General features: G+C 37.6%; 1 protein-coding gene and 1 non-coding gene across 5 annotated transcripts in view; one reads left to right on the plus strand and one right to left on the minus strand.

Annotated features, from left to right (window-relative positions):
- Window positions 1–233: 233 nt before the first annotated feature.
- Window positions 234–21,043, plus strand: part of SLC25A14 (solute carrier family 25 member 14) — a 34,306-nt gene continuing 13,496 nt past the window's right edge. The window contains exons 1-9 of one of the 4 annotated variants that reach the window (XM_055081869.1): window positions 234–315; window positions 446–695; window positions 5,547–5,640; window positions 7,599–7,746; window positions 9,919–10,013; window positions 11,320–11,405; window positions 14,668–14,763; window positions 20,118–20,242; window positions 20,376–20,397. In XM_055081869.1, coding sequence (XP_054937844.1) covers window positions 621–695; window positions 5,547–5,640; window positions 7,599–7,746; window positions 9,919–10,013; window positions 11,320–11,405; window positions 14,668–14,763; window positions 20,118–20,242; window positions 20,376–20,397 — 741 coding nt within the window. In that variant the 5' untranslated portion in view covers window positions 234–315; window positions 446–620. The remainder of the gene's footprint in view (window positions 316–445; window positions 696–5,546; window positions 5,641–7,598; window positions 7,747–9,918; window positions 10,014–11,319; window positions 11,406–14,667; window positions 14,764–20,117; window positions 20,243–20,375; window positions 20,398–21,043) is intronic. The other 3 variants (XM_028482859.1, XM_028482860.1, XM_007118780.3) reach the window with 3 other exon arrangements.
- On the minus strand, window positions 5,918–5,990 carry TRNAG-CCC (transfer RNA glycine (anticodon CCC)). Its single transcript has one exon. It is a non-coding gene; the product is annotated as a tRNA-Gly (tRNA).

Below are 21,043 nucleotides of genomic sequence, written 5' to 3' on the forward strand. Positions count from 1 at the left end.
CGTTAGCTGCGGAAGCTGCCAAATTTCTCACGTCTTAGCCTCCTCTCCCTGCACCTCCCTAAAGTCAGGTTGCCCCGTCTGGGCCTTTGCGCCTGCAGCCTGCCCGACTACCCCGTTAAGACTTGTCATTTCCGCCTCTTATTTCGCGCCTTCTCTTTTAGGCTCGGAGGGGGCGGAGTTGGAATGGCTGTACCGCCGTTGCCGAGGCGACGACTTGGTTACTTCCGTTGGAAGCAATACTTCCGGGTTGGCGTTGCAGTGGTGCTTACGACTGTGGGAGCCTCGGCTTCCCAGTCGTCCGATGAGCCCGAGCAGGTGAGGGGGAGCTCCTGGGCTTCCAGGCTGGGGAGCGGGGCTGGGCCGCGCCAGGCCGCGCGGGGCCGGGCTGACCTGGTTCCCGGCCTGGGAGGGGCTTAACGGTCCTTTGGTCTCTCTCTCCCCTCAGCTGAGTCCCTTCCCTGTCTTTCACTCTTCTGGCATCGGTGGTTTTACTTCTTCTTCGATTGAACCCTGCTTCCTCGACCCCCCAGGGAGGCCGCCTCCTTCAGGCGCCTCCCTTCTCTCCACGAACTCGCTCTGACAGCTGAGGAACTGGCAAGATCCTGCTACCCAGAGGGTGAATGGGTATCTTTCCCGGAATAATCCTAATTTTTCTAAGGGTGAAGTTTGCAACGGCGGCCGTGATTGTAAGCGGAGTAAGCAAACACCTCCATTGTATTAGTGTGACGGATGCTGTTGAAAGATGCTCCCCTTCAGTTTCTACCCCCTGCCACTCCTTGAGGTCAAGGCATTGAAGGCATCTATTAAAATGCAGTTCAGCTAACTAATTGGGATGACAGCCATTATTAACATGAATTAGTTTCTCAGACAAGGTAACAGCAGGGACATTTGTAGTGTTCTGTCAGTGTTTCCTTGTTTTTTTCAGGCTGGGGATGCTTCAAGTCATCATGAACTCTTCCCTCGCCTTCATTCCCTACATCATCAAGTTCCTTTGTGTCTCTGTTTTAGAAGTTTATCTCTAACCTCACTGCCAACAAACATCTTGTCTGCTGTACTTCACACCATCCTAAGCTAGTTTCCCTGCCTCTCCTGTTTGTAATCCACTGGTTGGCTGCAGCCCTAGTAGGCTAACTAAATGTGGTAGATTTCCTCAAGTCACTTCCCTATTCAAAAATTTACAGTATCCCTCCCACCCTGCCACACACACTTTGGTTTCAGGACTTTCAACTTAACCTGTTCCTTATCATACTTTTTGTCTGATATTGTTCCAGTCAGATAAAATAATTCTCTGTTCCAGTTAGATTGCACTCTTCCTTCTGAGAACAAACCATACTGATGCTTGCCTCCACATGCTGTGTTTTTCCCCACATTTGTATCTATCCATCCTGTTCTCCTCCCTGCACCCTCTCCTTACCTATACCTGTTGAGATTCTACCTGCCCTCTGTCAAGGCCCACTTTAAGTTCCCTCATCTCCATAAGCCTTTTCAAGTTATTCAAGCCCACGTGGATTGTCTCCTTTTCCATGCTTCTCCTGCTCTTATAGTTTGTGCTACATAGTTTGGCACTTATTTTTTTCTTTAATGAACTACTCTGATTTCTTCCACCAGTTTATAAGCTTTTGAAAGGCAAGAACTGTATTTCATACAACTTTTATCCCCACACCCATCTCCTTAATTATCCAGGAAACATAAATATTGTCATGGTATTAGAACGTGTGTGTGTGTGTGTGTGTGTGTGTTTTAAACATCACGTTTATACCCATAGCACATTTGGGCATTTAGTATGCCTTCAATAAACATTTACTTGACCCTCCATTATTACCTCCTGAATCTGAGAATCTCTAATGCCTACTCTTCCTTAAAGGAGAAAGCAGGAAAGGCACCTGCATTTTTCTGACCAGATCTTTGGAGTAGTGTAACAGGGTTATGTAATTTGTGTTCTAGATATTCTTCTCACTCTTTAGGCTATAAGATTTCCCTTAGTCAGACTTCAGAATACGTGTCTGCATTTTGAAGGCATTTTTCATTGGCTTTTTAACATGATAAAAATATTTAAGGTACTATATTTCTATTTCAACTCAGGTATGACTCTTTTCTTTTACCCATATCTGGAGATAGCCCCCACAAGTCAAAATCATTTTTAGAGTGCTTGGGGTATTTTACACAAGTAATCCTCTGCAACAAAAGCTAGGGGAGAGAATTAGTAGGGAGAGAATCTCTGAGGATCACAAAGTGTCATGTACAGTGTGTAGCATTGGTCAGGTCCAGTAAGTTAACTTTCAAATTTTCCCTGTAACCTTTTACATACAGGCTGTATACATGCATAAAGGACATCACACTGGAACCAACCAAGTATTTATCGTTAATGGGCGTGTACCCAGTTCTGTGCCAGCTATTGTAGGGGTTATAAAAAGTACTGTGAGACATGGTGTCGGCCTTCAGGGATCTTACCTAGTTAAGAGAGAAAATAACATGGGGCAACCAGAAGATAAACCTCATCCTAGTCATTATTTGTATGCCTGAGATTTAAGATATAGAAGGGATAAATGAAGGCTCAAAAGAGCATTATACAGCTGTGGAATAGGTATGACATAAACATGCATGCATATATACAGCCTTATGTAAAAGTTTTAGCTGACATTTGAATGATTCAGTAGTCTGATATGGCCCCCACAAAAGTGACTGCAATTTTCAGCTGTAGTAATTGAAGTGTAATATAGAGAATGACAAAAATGATTGTAGATATTGAGCTTAAAAAAATAAGATGTAGAACATGATAGCTGTCTTTAAATATTTGAAGGACTCCCCTAGGGAAAAGGAATAAATTGTTCATATTGCCTCGAAAATATGAGTGAAAACTAGGGGAAGGCAGACTTCTGGCTCAGTATGAGGAAGGAATGTCTAAAATCAGACCTAATCGAAGATGATACAGGATTTTTTCATGACAAGATTCTTTCCTAATATTGGAGGGAAAGGTATTTTACTATGAGATGGGGGTGGGAAGGTGGCAGTGGTCCCCCAAGAGTTTTAGATTTCATGGACCAATAGAATTTAAATGAAAGTGTGGGGAGGAAGCACAAAGTAGGGTAGCCAGTCTTATTTTGCCAAATAAGAACACTAAACAAAGTCAGCTACCAACTACTAATACATTTCATACAAGAAAGGTGATTTTAAAAAAATGCTCCAGGAGTAGGAAGAACATGATCTTCTAATAGTCCTTTACATTAAATACATTTAGCTGGAAAAAAAGGCACTAGGTGCCCTTATTTTCTTTAGTTCAACCCAGAATCGTGAACATTTTCATTAAAGAACCACTGGGCTAACGGACCTGAGATTGTGACTGTTCTTTCTGGTCCCTGCTGTGGCTTTGCCCCCTGCCTTTAATTGCTTTATTATTGCTCCCTGAACCCTGAGCACATCTTCTTTATTAAAAGGCTGGGTAGCAGGTAGTCAAGTCAGGCTTCTTCTGTGATGAAAAGAGGTGAAAGAAGTTATAAAGAGAAAGTGTTGGAGACAAGTATAGCAGCCATTTGAAATGTTTGACTGTTTCGGGCAGTCTCTAAATAGGTGAATGGAAAGGGCATTCCCCCTTGCCTCAACTTAGAGAAGGGATATTCCATGGTCCTTGCTTTCCCATGCCTACCCTCTCATCATTTGTGTCATGTTTTACTATCAATTGTAATCTTAAAATATGGCCATAGCTGAAAATGTTGATAAGGTAGTATTTAGTACTCAAGACTTATCTCAAGCTGAAGCTGCTAATTGAATTGCTTATTCCTACTTTGGTTTTTAGAATTATTTTTCAACAGTTTTCCTCCAAAAGAGTTGTCTACTGCAGACTCTGTCAGATGGACTGGCTGATCATACTATGTTTGAAAGGAAGTTTCCATAATTATTTTTGTGGCCTCTGAAACATTTGTCTGCATGTTAGCTATCCTCTCTGGAAAACTGTTCTTCTGTGCTTAGTTACAGAGAATTCCTTATGTGGAAACAAAACCTTGTCTCGCCTAAAAAGAGACTGTGATTCAATGGTGCTAACCCCAGATTGGGCAGTAGGGGAGGTGGGCAGTAAGTATTATCTGTTAAAATATATATTTGAGTACTTAACTATTCAAAAATGTAATAATGATAATAGCTAATAGTTGAACTAGGTGCCAGGTACTTTGCTAAGTGTTTTACATATATTATTTAATTTTCACAACAACCCTATTATATAGTATTTATTATTATTCCCATTTTACAGTTCAGAAAACTCAGGCACACAGTGGTTAAATAACTTGCCCAAGGTCACAGAACTAATAAGTGGTGGTGTCAGGATTTAAACCTAGGCAAGGCTGACTTTAGAGTCTTCATTCCTGACTGTAAACCACTTGAAGTTGCTTTTGAAATTCAATAGTATGCCTACCATGAAGATCTGAAAAAGGAATATTTAAAAGAAATCTGAGAATCCATCCTCAGGAAATAGATTGCTTCCAGCTGGACCAGGATTTAGTAGGCAGTGCCTAGAGTAGTAGTTCTTAAAGCGTGGCAGCATCAGCATTATTTGCAAATTTGCAAATTCTCACGCCAGACCCAGACCCCCAATCAAAAACTCTGAGGGTAAGGCCCAGCAGTCAATGTTTTAATCTGCCTTCTAGATGATTCTGGTGCACGCTGAAATTTGAAAACCACTGATTTAGAAGGCAGAACTGTGGAAAAACTAAAATCCAAGAGAGAAATAGCTGGGAGTGGCCGGAAAAAAAGGCTGAAAAGATTGAGGGTGACAGGTCTAATGGGGGCGGGATGGGGAAGGAGGTGAGGGCGATGCGGTGTAGTATACATTGTTAAAGAACCCAAACATCAAAGAAAAACAATATTTGTATGTATGTGCTTTAAAAGGCCAGGGAAAAGGAGATTCACTAGATGGAGGTATGTTAAATGTCAGAGAGAGGAGAGACGTCATCCATATTGCTGTCATTCCTCTGGGAACCAGAAGGAAGGTGAAAATGTGCTTAACTTACCCTGGGCCTAGTGGGGGGAGATTGTGTGTAGCTGGAAAATAGCTAGATGAAATAAAACCCTAAAATTTAGTGGAGAGATGAGAGGACTATGTGAGAGGGTAGTGGTGTCAGTCTGCCTTGCACCTGAATCAAGCTAACTGAATACCATGAACTGCTTTTATGAGATGCCTCAGCCTATATAATTTAAAGTCCAGGCTCCTTCACTTGTAATTGTCTAGTTGAATGTCTAAGTTGGGTGTGCTGGATGGAATGAAACCTCTTCTTTGGGTGGGGATGGGAATAACATTAAAGAAACTAGAGAACGTGAAGGGCACAGGTTGATATTTGAGTGAATCGCACACTTACCTCTACAGAATGGCAGTAAAGAGCACATTCATGATCATCCATCACATAAAACAGGAGCCTTCATTTTCTGTCATTCCACTTGGTAGGGCTTTTCCTCTACATTTGTTTTGTTTGCAAATTTTGTTGATATAAATTATGTGATCATACACTAACAGATGCTCCTCACTCTTGTGCCTTGTTCTGATTTGTGTTTATTTTTAGCACCAGAAAAGTGCCACTGTAAGCCATGAGATGTCTGGTCTGAATTGGAAACCCTTCGTATATGGCGGCCTTGCCTCTATTGTTGCTGAGTTTGGTAAGAATGTGAAAACTGAGAAACCTGCTCCTTAGGGTATAGATATGGTAGCGTTATTTTTGGTAAAAACTAGAGAAGAAGCAAAAAGAAGCTGCCCTATTTAAAAGAAAATTTATCATAAGAAAGTAATGTACTTTAAAAAAATATTTATTTGGCTGCACCAGGCCTTCGTTGGAGCACGCAGGACCTTCGTTGCTGCGTGCTGGATCTTTGTGCGACATATGGGATCTTTAGTTGTGGCATGCGGGATCTTTTAGTTGCGGCATGCAGGATCTAGTTCCCTGACCAGGGATCGAACCTGGGCCCCCTGCATTGGGAGTGCAGAGTCTCAACCACTGGACCATCAGGGAAGTCCCGCCCTATTTGTTTTAAAAACTGTTGTCTCAAAGCTGTCAAGTAATATTTTCTTTATGTATGGAATCTAAAATAAAATGGTTCTGATGAACCTAGGGGCAGGACAGGAATAAAGCTGCAGATGTAGAGAATGGACTTGAGGACACGGGGAGGGGAAGTGTAAGCTGGGATGAAGTGAGAGAGCGGCATGGACATATATACACTACCAAATGTCAGATAGATAGCTAGTGGGAAGCAGCCTCAGAGCACAGGGAGATCAGCTCGGTGCTTTGTGACCACCTAGAGGGGTGGGATAGGGAGGGTGGGAGGGAGATGCAAGAAGGGGGAGACATGGGGATATATGTATACATACAGCTGATTCACTTTGTTATACAGCAGAAACTAACACACCATTGTAAAGCAATTATACTCCATTAAAGATGTTAAAAAAAAAGATGTACAGCTTAAAAAAAAAGTACTACAAATGGTATGGTAAGTGAAGTTAAGAAAAGTCAATTTTAGGAAGCTGTTTTGATAGTTTAATGATTTGTTAATTTGCTAGGCTTAAGAAACATACATGAAAATATAGAGGGAGTTAGATAAGATAGGGGTTTCTGTTATATTCTTATACAAGTGGCCTTTCTTTGTGCTCAGTTGTTTATAAATGTCTTAGTAAGTATTCAGACTTCCTTTTTTCAAACCTCTTTTCCATTTTAGAAGAAAATTGACCAAGATCAAACCAGATTCTTCTCTATTTGATTTTAATTTTGAAATACTTTTAGATTGTGTTTTTTCATCTTCCAAATTTTCTTTCCTAAACTGTTCATAAGTGACCCCAATCCACTAGTTTTTATTGACTTTCTTGGCATATTGTCTGGTGTTATGATATCAAGGTCATCAGTGACCAGAGCTGCATAAACATCTTGTTAGTTTTAGACCTTGAAATAGTCCTTGAAATATATTTTGCCAATATAATGACCACTTCTCTGTGTTGATATAATAAGAGAAAGAAGTTTGGTTAAAGAAATTTTCCCACTAAGCACTGTGCTGGTGTTAGTCCTGAATTACCTAAGGAACCCAGATGAGTAGGCCAAATAGGACTTTGCCATTATCTTTCATAATACTAGAAAACTATTTCTCATAGACAGATAAAAGAAAAAAACCCACAAAACTTTGTAATAGTATTTAAGAGTATGTGGAGCAGCAATCCCATGCTTTCCTATCTTCTTGGTGAAGATTTGGGGAGATTTTATGAGGGAGAAGTAGGGAGACTTGAGGTGGGAGGGGGGCAGAAGGAAGAGACAGATAAATGCCAGATTGTATGTTAACAGATGAAATTAAAACATTTAAGTATTTTGCATTTATAGTGTATTAGGACTATCCTAAAGCACTTTATTATATCACAGTTTCAGTTATACTGTGGGTCAAATCCTGCTGCCTAGATATAGTACATTTCACTTTATCACATACAACTCTTGTCCTCTGATAGTGGTATGTAAGTAGAGACCTAGGTGTTAGAAAAAGAACTTTGTCTTATGTTTTAAAAATTACCATAGGCTTAAATTCATCCAAAATTTAACTGTGATTCTTTGGAAAAACTTATAAATGAGTGTGTTCCTAAACAGGAACTTTCCCTGTGGACCTGACCAAAACACGACTTCAAGTTCAAGGCCAAAGTATTGATGTCCGCTTCAAAGAGATAAAATACCGAGGAATGTTTCATGCCTTGTTCCGAATCTATAAGGAAGAAGGTGTATTGGCTCTGTATTCAGGGTGAGACTGGACTCTTTCCTTACGTCACGAATAGAAATACTTTTTTGAGAAGCCATGTATTTCAGCTGTCTGATAGTTTGTGCCCTTTATATTCACCATTTCAACGTATAATTCAATATTGATGTGCCAGTTTATATTTCACTTGCTTGTAAATCTTGAGCTTTGGATTTTGTGTTCATTTGGCTCTAAGCGATACATTTTGAAATGGATATCTCATTGCAGCATTGGCTTTTTCCTGTTTTCCTGAGAGTCATCCATAGCCACTGTGAATAGCGGCACCAATTTGCAGTATATACTTCTGTGATAATCTTCCTGAGTTGCCAAATACTGACTTGTAAAAAAATGTTTACTCTTTAAAGAAATACTATTCTGGCAGTTTAAATAGAAAATGCAGAATGAGAGAGCGGGAGACCCATCATTTTTTTTTGGGGGGGGGTCATCTTTTGGTTATTCATAAGTTGGTGGTTTATTGTCCAGTGTGTTGTTTATCTACTGCCAATTTACTAGTCCACTCCTGCATCTAGGGTAGCAGTTTATTGCTCAGAGAATGGATATCAGTTTTATTATTAACTTATGTTAGACTTAATTTCAAAGATAATTTACTTGGGGGAAAAATCAAGTATTACATCCTTAAGCAAGTGAATCATGGATCATCTGTTTCACCTTGTACTTTTATCGGCACAGATGATCACAAGATTATTTTTTTCAGATAGCAAGCAATAAAGTCAGAAATATGCATGTTTTGTCATCATTTTAAAATCTTAACTGTTTGAGCTGCTGCTGTCTTTCTATTTATAACTGCTAAAGTATAGTTCTGCAGTTTGGAAGAATCTCAAAGGACGTATGAGTGAGAATGTCTCCAGTTTATAAGCAGAACTTAAATAGGGTGAAATCTTGGCTCTGGTACCTCCTTGATAGGATTGAAGATATATCTGCATCTGCTAGGAAGTAAGGTTGATTAAAAAAAAAATCTATGAAGTGGGTAATGGTGTATACATTTTCTACATTACTGGATTCAATATGCTGATATTTTGTTAAGGATTTTTGCATCTAAGTTCATGAGAGATATTGGCTTGTAGTTAGTTTTCCTTTTCTGTACAGTTTTTTTGGTTTTGTTAGCAGGGTAAGACTAGCTTCATAAAATGAGTTGGGAAGTGTTCCCTCTTCTGTTTTCTGGAAGAGATTGTGTAAGATTGGCATTCATTTATTAAATATTTGGTAGAACTCCCCAGTGAAATGATCTGGGTGGGCCTGGAGAGTTCCTTTTTGGGAACTTTTAAATTATAAATTTAAAAATTTTAATGATTATGAGATTATTCAGATTATCTATTTCATCGTGATCGAGTTTTGGTAGTTTGTAGTTCGCAAGGAATTAGTCCATTTCTTCTAAGTTGTTGAATTTATGAGCATAAGGTTGTTTATAGTATTCCTTTATTACTCTTTTAATGACTGCAGAATTGTAGTGCTATTCCCCGTTTCATTCCTGTTGGTGACATTTCTCTTTTTACTACTGGGACCCTTGCTAGAGGTTTATTAGTTTTATTGATTTTTTTTCAAAATAACTTTTTGTTTCATTGATTTTTCTTTATTTTCCTGTTTTCAAGTTTATTAATTTATGCTCTTTATTATTTACTTCCTTCTGCTCACTTTGGGTTCATTTTGCTCTTCTTTTTTCTAGTTTCTTGAGGGTAGGAACTTAGATTATTGATTTTGAGACTTTCCCTCTTTTCTAATGTATGCATTTTGTGCTATAAATTTCTCTCTCAGCACTGCTTTGGTTGCATCCCACATATTTTAATAGGTTGAATTTTCATTTTCATTCAATTCTATGTACTTAAAAAATACACCCATGTCACCCATGGATTGTTTAGAAGTATCATTTAATTTCCAAGTGTTTGTGGATTTTCCTTATTGATTTCCAGCTTAATTCCATTATGGTCAGAGAACATATTCTATATGATTTAAATTATTTTAAATTTTTTGAGGTTTGTTTCATGACCTAGATGTGCTCTCTTGATGAATGTTCCATGGGTGCATGAAAAAAAATGCGTATTTTGCTGTTTTTATGGAATGAGGTGAGTGATGGAAGTGAGTAGGCTGTCTAGATATGTATAATCTGTGAGTGCATGTTAAGTATAACTGACTTTCTTTTTCTTTCCTTCTTTCTGGCAGAATCGCTCCTGCTTTACTAAGACAGGCATCATATGGCACCATTAAAATTGGCATTTACCAGAGCTTGAAGGGATTATTTGTAGAACGTTTAGAAGGTCAGTATAAGACCTCTTTTGAGGTAACACTCAAAGGGATTGTTGAAATCATGCTTAATGAGAAGTGTTCATCACAGGGTGCCTGAGAATGGGTAGCAGTCATTGCAAGGACAAAATAAGCTTGTACTGATTTGGGATTAATCCTTGCAGTGGTGATGTATAGGTTAGAGGGACCTGCTCTTCAAGTTTGTCCCTTTTCCTATCACACGAACAAAAAAAAAGGCTTCTGGTCATCACAGAGAAAACATGGAGCAAACTTGTTCAGAAAATTAATGCTGTCCTCATCTACAAGAGGACTTCAACTGTAAGGAATCCTCTAGCTGTGGGTTTTGATAAGCTTTGGTCAGGTAGAGTAGTTTTATATATATACAAAATATGGCCTTAACCCACATTCAGCATTACCATATGTCTCTCTATTTGCTGCTGTAGCTTTTTCAGCTGGATACTATACTAAAATGGTTATTTTACTACAGGCCTGAGGCTGTTGCATAGTTGGGGACAGCTGGAGAGCTTTTCGGTTAGTAATGTCCTTTGAATTGCTTTATTGTCTAAGTCATGGAGAGCTTTTCAGTTAGTAATGTCCTTTGAATTGCTTTACTGTCTAAGTCAACTTTTTCTGGAGCCTCTTGTTTGAGGATCCTGAAGGATTCTAGTCCTAAAATAATTTCCTTTCACAGATTCTTCACTTGGGTTTACCTAGTTTTTAACTTGTAGGCTCGTTATGGTGAGGAGGCGTGGTGAAGATTGCATTTTAGAACAATATGCTCTGTGGTTTCTTTGTGCTTTTTTCTAGCTGAGAGGATTTAGTTCCAAATGACTAGTTTTTCACATTTAACTACAGAAATCTTCTGTCAATAAAGAGGCTAGTAGATAATATGGCCAATTAAAATTAATATTTAGGTATTATTTTCCTATTAGACATAAGATTTTCTCCTTTAACATTCGGTTCCTGAGTCTTTAGAGTTGATGATTCTCCAGAAAAAGACTTAAAAATTTTTTTCTTTAGATGTTTGAAATGATTGAAGGAGAAATAGCACATTCTGAATTTATATGGAATATTGGCAGTTATACAGAATAATAGGATATATTCCAGTGTGTTTTAGAAATATTTATTTTAATTTTATATGTTTCAGTACTGATTTGGAACCTAGAAATATTTGAGTTTCTTTATTTTCATAAGCTTTGTGGTTCATTTCTGTAGTCAGTTCTCTGACATGGTTCCCTTTCTCTGATAGCTCAGCACTCTGTTCTCAGAAACTGGTACCTCTTACAAGCAGACCTTTCTTTTTTTTGTTCATTTTTACAGATGAAACTCTTTTAATTAATATGATATGTGGGGTAGTGTCAGGAGTGATATCTTCCACTATAGCCAATCCCACCGATGTGCTAAAGGTAAGAGAAGTCTGGCAGCGTTGGATGTATGCAGTGTGACACGAAAAGAGCATGAGCTTTGAGTCAGATTTGGGCTCAGATCCCCACTCCGTCACTTGCCAGCTGTAAAACCTTGGGCAAATCACTTAACTGCTTTAAGCCTCAGTTTCCTCATTTGTAAAATGAAGATAATTCAGTATGTATTGCATAGGGTTGTTAAGGATTAAAGATAATATATGTAAACTGTTTATCATTGTACTTGGTAGGTAGTTGATGCTTAATAAATACTAGTCAATTTATTATGATGTACATTAATCCATTGGTCTTCAAACTAGAGTATGCAAACCTTTATAGGTTCTTTCCAAGGGGGCTATGCAATTTTAAGGGAATCAGTTTCCACATCCCTTACTTTCTTTGTACCCTTCTCAAAAACTGATCTGAAAATGAGCTTGTGTTTAGAACAGCCCTTGCCCCACTTTACAAAAGAAAGGCACATTCTCCCACCCATTCCAAATCATAGTATGGTATATTGACCTGTGGTGTAACCTGGAGTATCAGACAAAGGGATAAATTGAAATACAGTTTTTAGAGAAGCCTCCTTTAATAACTAATTGAAATACCATAAATCTATAATGTCACTATCTTTTCCTGTCTTATCCATATTTCTATTAAGGACGAGATTTGGCTTTAAAATGATATATTTTGGCCTATTAGAGATATTCTGAATTCAGAACCAGAACAGTGTAGGTTAGTGGTGCTGAGTTTTTTACAACGTAATTGAATTTCTTTCAGATTTTATCAAAATTCAGAATGAAACATGTATTTAATAATATCAATAATATCAATCTATATCTTATTTAATCTAATAATCTAACTTAATCTAATAATAGCAATCTGCATCTTATTTTTGAGATAAAATGGTTAACATTTTTTACTTATTAACTCATTTAAACTTTTGATTATTAAAAGCACTAAATATATGATTAAAATGTGTAAGAGGATCCCAAGTTTTAAAAAATCATTTTAGGGGGAATGTGAGAAAAAAAAGTAAGAGAACATAAGTTTTATTTATTTGAAACCACAAGTGGCTAAGTTGGTGGAGGGGAGATCTATTGTGATTCAGAGTTTTGAGAACCCAGAGAGTGACTTGAAAAACAACACACATGAAAGAAACCAGTGGTGGTTGATGAAGAAATGATATGAAATGATATTTCTGGGTTAAATTGAGAATACTTTAGCTACAGAATTTTTATATCACTTTAGATTTACAGACCAAGTATTTTGATGATAATTGACTATATCCTAAAACTCTAAAATATTTGCAATATAATACACTGGTTAGAATGTGCTTTTCAAGAACAATAATATTTAATTCCCTAAAACTTCCTTTGTTATCCATCAGGATCCTAAACTTAATCATATAAGTGGTTCACTTCATTTTCCTGTTGCTCTGATCTGTCTGGTACAATTACAACCATTGACCAATGCTACAATCTCCCTTTTCCTTTCATATCCTTAGGTAGGGCTGAGTGGTGAGTGGTGCTGGGGCGTGGAGAGTCGGGGGTAGTCTCCATCCTATATAGGAGTTATAATCACAGTTGGGCTGTTTAATCCTTTCACTTATCCTTGAATAGATCTTTCTCTGAAATACGTGCCGCTTCCTTGCCTTTGTGTATATAGTTCTCTTTTTGCCTGCAATGCCTTTTCCCCCTTTCCTCATGAATTTATCCTTCAAGACTGCTCAGGAACAGGGCCAAGACTAGGACAAGGGAGATACTCCCCTTGGGTGCAAAATGTAAGGGTGTGCCAAAAAACTCAATAATCAAGAGAAATAACATTTTTATGCAATATTTTTCAAAAATTAAAATGAATGTGAAAAATTCATGATGAACAAAATAGCAATATTTTGTACAATCCATCTCACTCACTCTAATCCCGCCCTGTTGGATCCTGTCTTTAATTACAATTTTGATACTTGGTTCATCATGGGTTTTTATGCATTAATTTTGATTTTTTAAAATATCACATTAAGGTGTTATTTATCTGGATTACTGAGGTTTTTTACATCCCGCCCCCCACTACATTTTGTGCCTGAGGAAAGTGCCACACTTGCCTCACCCTCATCCCAGCCCTGGTCAGGAATCACCTGCATAAAGAAGTCTTCTACTTACCATAGGATATTTGTGGTTTCAGTTTGTCTTTGTGATAGTTTCTATTGCATTTTAATTTGGTTTAGGTTTTATTTCAAAACTCTTAGTAGTAGCAGTTGACTTTCTGCATAAAAACATGCTGCTGTAACATGACTTACCAAGAACATTTATTAAAACCTAGAGTTATGCTTCATGAAAATCAGGCCTACATTTGGGCCACTAGTACTTAGTGACTGACTACTATGATCTATATGTGCAGTTGGTGGGAAATTGTACCAAATCTTTTACATGGCCTTTTAATGCTGTATCTCCTTTTTTGTGCCTCTCAAAGGCTACTTTGCAGAATACAGTATCATGCTTTTTACAAGTAAAACTCAATTTAAGGTCTTATAAGCATTAAATTATATTTTAAACTTTTTTCTGCTTTTTATACTTCAATAAGCAATGCGTGTTCAATGTAGTAAAAAGTGGAAGGCAGGAAAAAAACACAAAAGAGAAAAATGCCCACTTGGAGCTTCATCACTTAGACGTAAGCCACTGTCAACATTTGAGTGTGTATGTTCAGTCAGTCTCTTTGTTGAACATATGGTTATTTTTAAGTCTACATGTTTTTGATAAAAATGATATACCATACATACTGCTTTGCAACCTGCTTTTTCTATTTAGCAATTAATTGTTGACATTTTCCAATATCCACAAATATTATTCTACAATAAAATTTTATGGCTGCATAGTATTCCCTTAAATGGATATATCATAGTTTATGCAACTAATCCTTTGTTGTTATTTTTGGACATACAGGTTGCTTATATAGTTTTTCACTAAACTAATCATAGTTTAAATGGATTCTTTTCTACCCCCACAGAGTACTCATTCTTTCTTTTCCCCAAATTTTCTTCCAACTCCAGAAATGATGGACTTAGTTTGAGGAACGTGAGGCTGATAAAAATCGTCTTTATAAAATATACTTTGACACAAATTACATTCTTTCTATATGTAGCTTAAGTAATTAATTTCATCATAATAGTAAGCTGATTTTTAATTCCCAAATACTGTTTTCTTCATTTTAAATGAATGAAACATCTCATTTTGGTTCTCTGTCAAAATAAAATGTTCACCTCTTCCGATTTTAGATTCGAATGCAGGCTCAAGGAAGCTTGTTCCAAGGCAGCATGATTGGCAGCTTCATTGATATATACCAACAAGAAGGTACCAGGGGTCTGTGGAGGGTGAGTACTCTTTTCTTGGTATTATTCTTTACACAGTTGCTAGAATTTGCAAAGATTACCTTTTATATAAAGCCATAAAATTGTGAATTGTCGGGCTTCCCTGGTGGCGCAGTGGTTGAGAGTCCACCTGCCGATGTAGGGGACATGGGTTCGTGCCCCGGTCCGGGAAGATCCCACATGCCGTGGGGCGGCTGGGCCCGTGAGCCGTGGCTGCTGAGCCTGCGCGTCCGGAGCCTGTGCTCCGCAATGGGAGAGGCCACAACAGTGAGAGGCCCGCGTACTGCAAAAAACAAACAAACAAACAAACAAAACAAAAAAAAAACAAAAAAAATTTGTGAATTGTCACCTTATACTAGGTAAGATTCTTGGTAACCTAAAAAATAAGGTAAGGAGCTCCTTATCAGCTATGAAAGGACCAAAACTTATCAGTCGTCTTTATTTCTGCTTAATGTTTGGGGATTGTATGTGTGAGAGAAGTTATATTGTTTGAGATAGCCATTTTGGTTTGTTCAAATTCACAGTGAGTTTAATTTTTCAATATATATTTTTGCCAGTTTTGTATTAACACAGCAATGTATGTTTATGGTAGTCTCTGTAGTGCTTATGGTCAAAAATTATTGCCCAAAACAACGTTTTTTAACATTATAAAAGGTAAAAGATGTACTATAAAATGTTGAGAAAATATATAAAAGGTAAAAATATCCAGTAGTCCCACTAGCTAGAGATATCACTGTTAACATTTTGTCGTATTATCTTCCAGTCTTCTATCTATACTTTAAAAAATATTTTTGTTCCAGTTTTAATCACTTAGGTTTGCAATATTAAATAAGACTACTAGTAGTAGAGAGTAGAGTGGGAAATCCATTAATAGACTTTTAAAAGAGAGAGCTTTGCTTTTATTATTTCTTTATAATTTTCCCTAACTACTTACTATAAAAATTTTCAAACATACAGACAAGTTGGAAGAACAGAACAATGAACACCTACATAGCTGGATTAAATGACTCAAAATTTGGCCCTATTTGCTTTATCTACTTATGTATATATACACATGCACACATATACCCATACACACACACACACACACATACACCGTGCCCACTCTCTTTTTTTTTTTTTTGTTTAAGTAATGAGTCTCTCTCTTTCCTTTTTTTCCTAATCTATTTGAAAGGAAGTTGCAGACATCGTGGTACTCCCCTAAGTACTTCATTATGCATCTCCTAAGAATAAGGACATTCTCCTACATAATAACAATACCATTGTCACACCTAAGAAAATTAATAAGTCCCTAATATCTAGTACCCAGTCCATATTCAAATTTCCTTTATTGATGAGATCAGGTCAGTTTTCTTATATAAAATGTTTCCTTGCATTTCCCCTGTATTTCCTGTAAGCTAGAAGTTAGATCTGTTGGCTTGATTAGATGCATGTTAAACATTTCTGATAAGAGAACTTCATAGATGACACTACTTCATATGCATCACAGCAAGAGACACAAAATGTTAGTTTGTCCCAAAATTGGTGATGCCAAGTTCATTTACTTGTTAAGATGATGCCTACCAGGTCTTATCATAGTAAAAGATACATTTTTTTCCCTTTTGCAATTAGCAAGTAATTTGTAGGGTAATATTCTAACAACGTGCATATATCCTATTACTTAATGACCTTTCACCAAATGATCTTAGCATCCGTTAATGATCCTTGACGTTTGCTTTTTGATAAAAAGCACTTGGAGGTACACTTTCTTTTCCTTTTTTCTTTCTTTCTTTCTTTTTTTTTTTGCCACACTGCATGGCATGCGGGATCTTAGTTCCCTGACCAGGGATCAAACCCGCGCCCCTGCAGTGGAAGTGTGGAGTCTTAACCACTGGACCGCCAGGGAAGTCCCAAGGTACACTTTCTTGATTAGTCTAATTTAAAACCAGAAAATGGAACTAACTAGAATTTTTTTCACAAACTAAGGCTAAGGAAAAGACAAAGACAGAACAATAAATAGGATTGGAGATTTTGTCAGGGGAACATAGCTACTTTGTTTTTAATTAAAATAATCTTTTAATTGTGTTAAAATACATATAAAATATCAGATTTTTGTACAACCAGTCTCCAGAATTCTTTTCATCCTGCAAAACTGGAACTCTGTACCCATTAAACAACAACGCCGCATTTCCTCTTCCCCTAGCCCCTGGCCACCAGCCTTTTATTATTTCTCTGTGAATTTGATGGTTCTGGGTACCTCATATAAGTGGAATCATACACTGTTTGTCTTTTTATTACTGGCTTATTTCACTTAGCATAATGTCCTCAAGGTTCATTCATGTTGTCACATGTGTCAGAATTTCCTTTTTAAGGCTGAATAACATTCCATTATATGCGTATACTACATTTTGTTAATCCATTCATACATTAACGGACGTTTAGTTTGTTTCTATATCTTGGCTCTTGTGAATAATGCTGCTGTGAACATGGATGTGCAGATACCTCTTCAAGACTGATGTCAATTCTTTTGTGTATATACCCAAAAGTAGGATTGCTGGATTGTATGGTAATTCTGTGTTTAATTTTTTGAGGAACTGAACATAGCTACTTTTATGATCCAGGCTATTTACTTCATCCAGGCATGTAAGGAGAGGTGAAGTATATTGTGTTATGTATTCTTTTGACACAGACATGTATTATTTACATATTAAAATATGGGAATCTTTTTTTCATTTCAACAAGGAAATATGTTTACATTTTTCTTCAAACACATGTCTGTATTTTGTTTTCCTGCTTTGATTGTAACATGGGTACTGGAAATATTTCACTTTCATTGGAAACACTTCACTTTCTTCCGAACTCCATTGTAAGAAATAACAACAGGAGTACAGTAATAAAGAGTAACTGGCACTTAGGTCAGAGTTGGACAGACAGTAGAGTAGTGAACTGGAGAGCACTTGCCCTGTTCATTGCTGTCGTGCACCACGTGAGTCCAGTGTGGCCAAATTTTCTGGGCTTTCAAGAGAAGCTGGAAATTTGCATTCCTGTGTGAAATATCCATTCCTGTGGTTTTGTTTTTGTTTTTGTTTTATGTTGACAGCTAATTCAGCCTTCTAAGAAACACTGTGTAGGCCACACAAAACATGTCTGTGACCTGAATTCAGCCCGTGGGGCCTTACGGTTCACCAAATTAGTCTTCTGAGGCCATCTGCTAACAGAGTTGAGCCAGGTGGAAGGATCAGAGAGGAAGGTACTGCTGGGCCAGCCAGCCTGATCAGCAGAATCATACATCTCCTGATGACAGCACAGCTACATCATTTCCACTTTATAAATGGAGTTTGGGAATTTAGAGATGATTGAACTCTTTAATTATAACAGGTATCACAGAAAGCAGTTGTTCCCCATGGTATGTTATTTTCAGTTTTTTAAATGATATTTAAATTTAAACACAATTGTAAAAGTAAAACATTCCTGGGCTTCCCTGGTGGTGCAGTGGTTAAGAATCCGCCTGCCAATGCAGGGGACACGGGTTTGAGCCCTGGGCCGGGAAGATCCCACATGCCGTGGAGCAACTACGTCCATGCACCACAACTACTGAGCCTGTGCTCTAGAGCCCACGAGCCACAACTATTGAGCCTGCATGCCACAACTACTTAAGCCCGCGCGCCTAGAGCCTGTGCTCCGCAACAGGAGAGGCCACCGCAATGAGAGGACCGCACACCGCAAAGAAGAGTAGCCCCCGCTCCCTGCAACTAGAGAAAGCCCGCACGCAGCAACAAAGACCCAACACAGCCAAAAAAATAAAAAATAAAAAAAATAAAAGTAAAACATTCCTTGTGAAAATTTTTACAAAAATTTGGCATGTGTGTGTATACCTTTTCCCCTAAAGTTAGAATAATACTATAAGTAATTTTATGTCTTACCTTCTTCAGCGTTATGGGCATTTTCTCGTGTCATTCATATTCTTCAAAAACAGGACTTTTAATGCTCTGGCAGCCCTATGTTGTAACGTGAGCTGTGATAGGAATACTGTACTAGTGAGTGAAAAGCTGGTAGTGTTATCACAGGAGGACTCATAAGGAGGTACTCCTTTGCCTTGGCCTTCTCCCTAGCTGCATCATACCTTTGCTGTCATCCTACTGTGTCCTTTCTGCACATCCTAAATTCTGTGAAATAAACTTGAAAGCTCTCTTCTCCCTACTGACTTTTGCTTCATGGTTTTATTTTTAATAACATCTTTATTGAGATAATTCATATACCATAAAAATTTGCCATCTTAAAGTGTACAATTTAATGTTTTTTGGATATCCACAGACATGTGCAACCATCACCACTGTCTTAAGTTTAGAACATTTTTTTTATCACCACAAAAAGAAACCCCATATCCATTAATAGTCACTTCCCATGACCTCCAACCTTCCCAAACCTAGACAACCACTAATCTAGTTTCTGTCTCTATAGATTTACCAATTCTGGCATTTCATGTAAATGGAATTATACAATATGTGGCATTTATGACTAGCTTCTTTAGTTTAATGTACTGTTTTTAAGTTTCATCTATGTTTTAGCATTTATCAGTACTTCATTTCTTTTTATGGTTGAATAATAATTCCATTGTATATATATACCACATATTGTTTATCCCTTCATCAATTAATAAACATTTGGGTGGTTTGTACTTTTTGGCTGTTATGAATAATGCCGTTATGAACATTCATGTACAAGTTTTTGCATAAATTTATGTTTATAATTTTCTTGGGTATGTATCTAGATGTGAAATTGCTGGGTCATGTAGTAATTCTATGTTTAACTTTTGAGGAATTGCCAAAGTGTTTATCACAGTGGCTGCCCTATATTGTATTCCCACCAGTAGTGTATAAGTGCATATCTTCTTTGGGGAAATGTCTATTTGGATCTTTTGCCCATTTTTTAATTGGGTTGTTTGTCATTTTATTGTTGAGTTGTAAGAGTTCTTTATTTTGGATACTAGTCCATATATAATATATGATATATACTAATCCAGATATATGATTTGCAAATATTTTCTCCCATTGTGTGGGTCATCTTTTCACTTTCTTGATGGTATCCTTTGAATCACAAAAGTGTTCAATTGTGATAAAGTCCCATTTATCTATTTTTTCTTTCGTTGCTTGTGCTTTGGGTGTCATATCAATGGTTTTATTTTTTAGTACAGTAAGTGGATTGGAAATTTATAAATGTTCCAGTATTAGCTATTGATTTGAAGGAGTAATAACCCCTATACTTTAGACTTGGATTTTTTCTGTTATTTTAAAATTCCTGACTTACTTTGTTCACTTTTAGACTTATGTCACTACCAGTGTATTTCCTTGGTGTCTCACGTCACTTATGTTTTGTAGGGTGTTGTCCCAACTGCTCAGCGGGCTGCCATCGTTGTGGGAGTAGAGCTACCAGTCTATGACATTACGAAGAAGCACTTAATATTGTCAGGGGTGATGGGAGACACGATCTTAACTCACTTTGTGTAAGTATGATATGTTGTACTCATTCCATATATTCAGTACTTTAAGCACAAAATGCACCTTTCACTGAAGTCCTCATGTAGAATTGATAATGGGTACATATGGTCTAAATACCTTTTTCTCTCTCATCACCAGAGCTCCAAGCCTTCTGATACAGGTACAGAGATTCCAGATGCTATGGGCACTTTGGTACTTGGGGGCAGTGTCTAATACAGTAGCCTATCAGATGTCTGTAGGATTTACATTTGTTCATACACAGCCTCTGTATCTAATAAACTCATCTATTATTTGCTTTGGTTAATTTTGGATCAGAAAGCAAATTTTCTCAATGAGAAGCAGAATAAAAGGGTGAAATTTTATAGGGCCTGTGAAACAAGACCACAGTTTTGGGCTGAAGACTGTTGCTAATTTCATCCTACGTTTTCTTCGTCTTGCAACTTTTATGATATTTTACTACTCAGATGCATTTGGCATATGATGCTGTGGTTTGAAAAATTTACATAACTAATAGATGATGCATAATACTTCCTGCTTAGGGAACTTGCTAGACTTATATAAACTGTCCCCTTAAAAAAAAAGGCTACAAAAAAACAAAAAAACAAACAAAAAAAAAATTATGGGCTTCCCTGGTGGCGCAGTGGTTGCGCGTCCGCCTGCCGATGCAGGGGAACCGGGTTCGCGCCCCGGTCTGGGAGGATCCCACATGCCGCGGAGCGGCTGGGCCCGTGAGCCATGGCCGCTGGGCCTGCGCGCCCGGAGCCTGTGCTCCGCAACGGGAGAGGCCACAGCAGACGGAGGCCCGC

Source organism: Physeter macrocephalus, chromosome 21 (assembly GCF_002837175.3).
Source record: "Physeter macrocephalus isolate SW-GA chromosome 21, ASM283717v5, whole genome shotgun sequence".
Lineage (NCBI taxonomy): Eukaryota > Metazoa > Chordata > Mammalia > Artiodactyla > Physeteridae > Physeter > Physeter macrocephalus.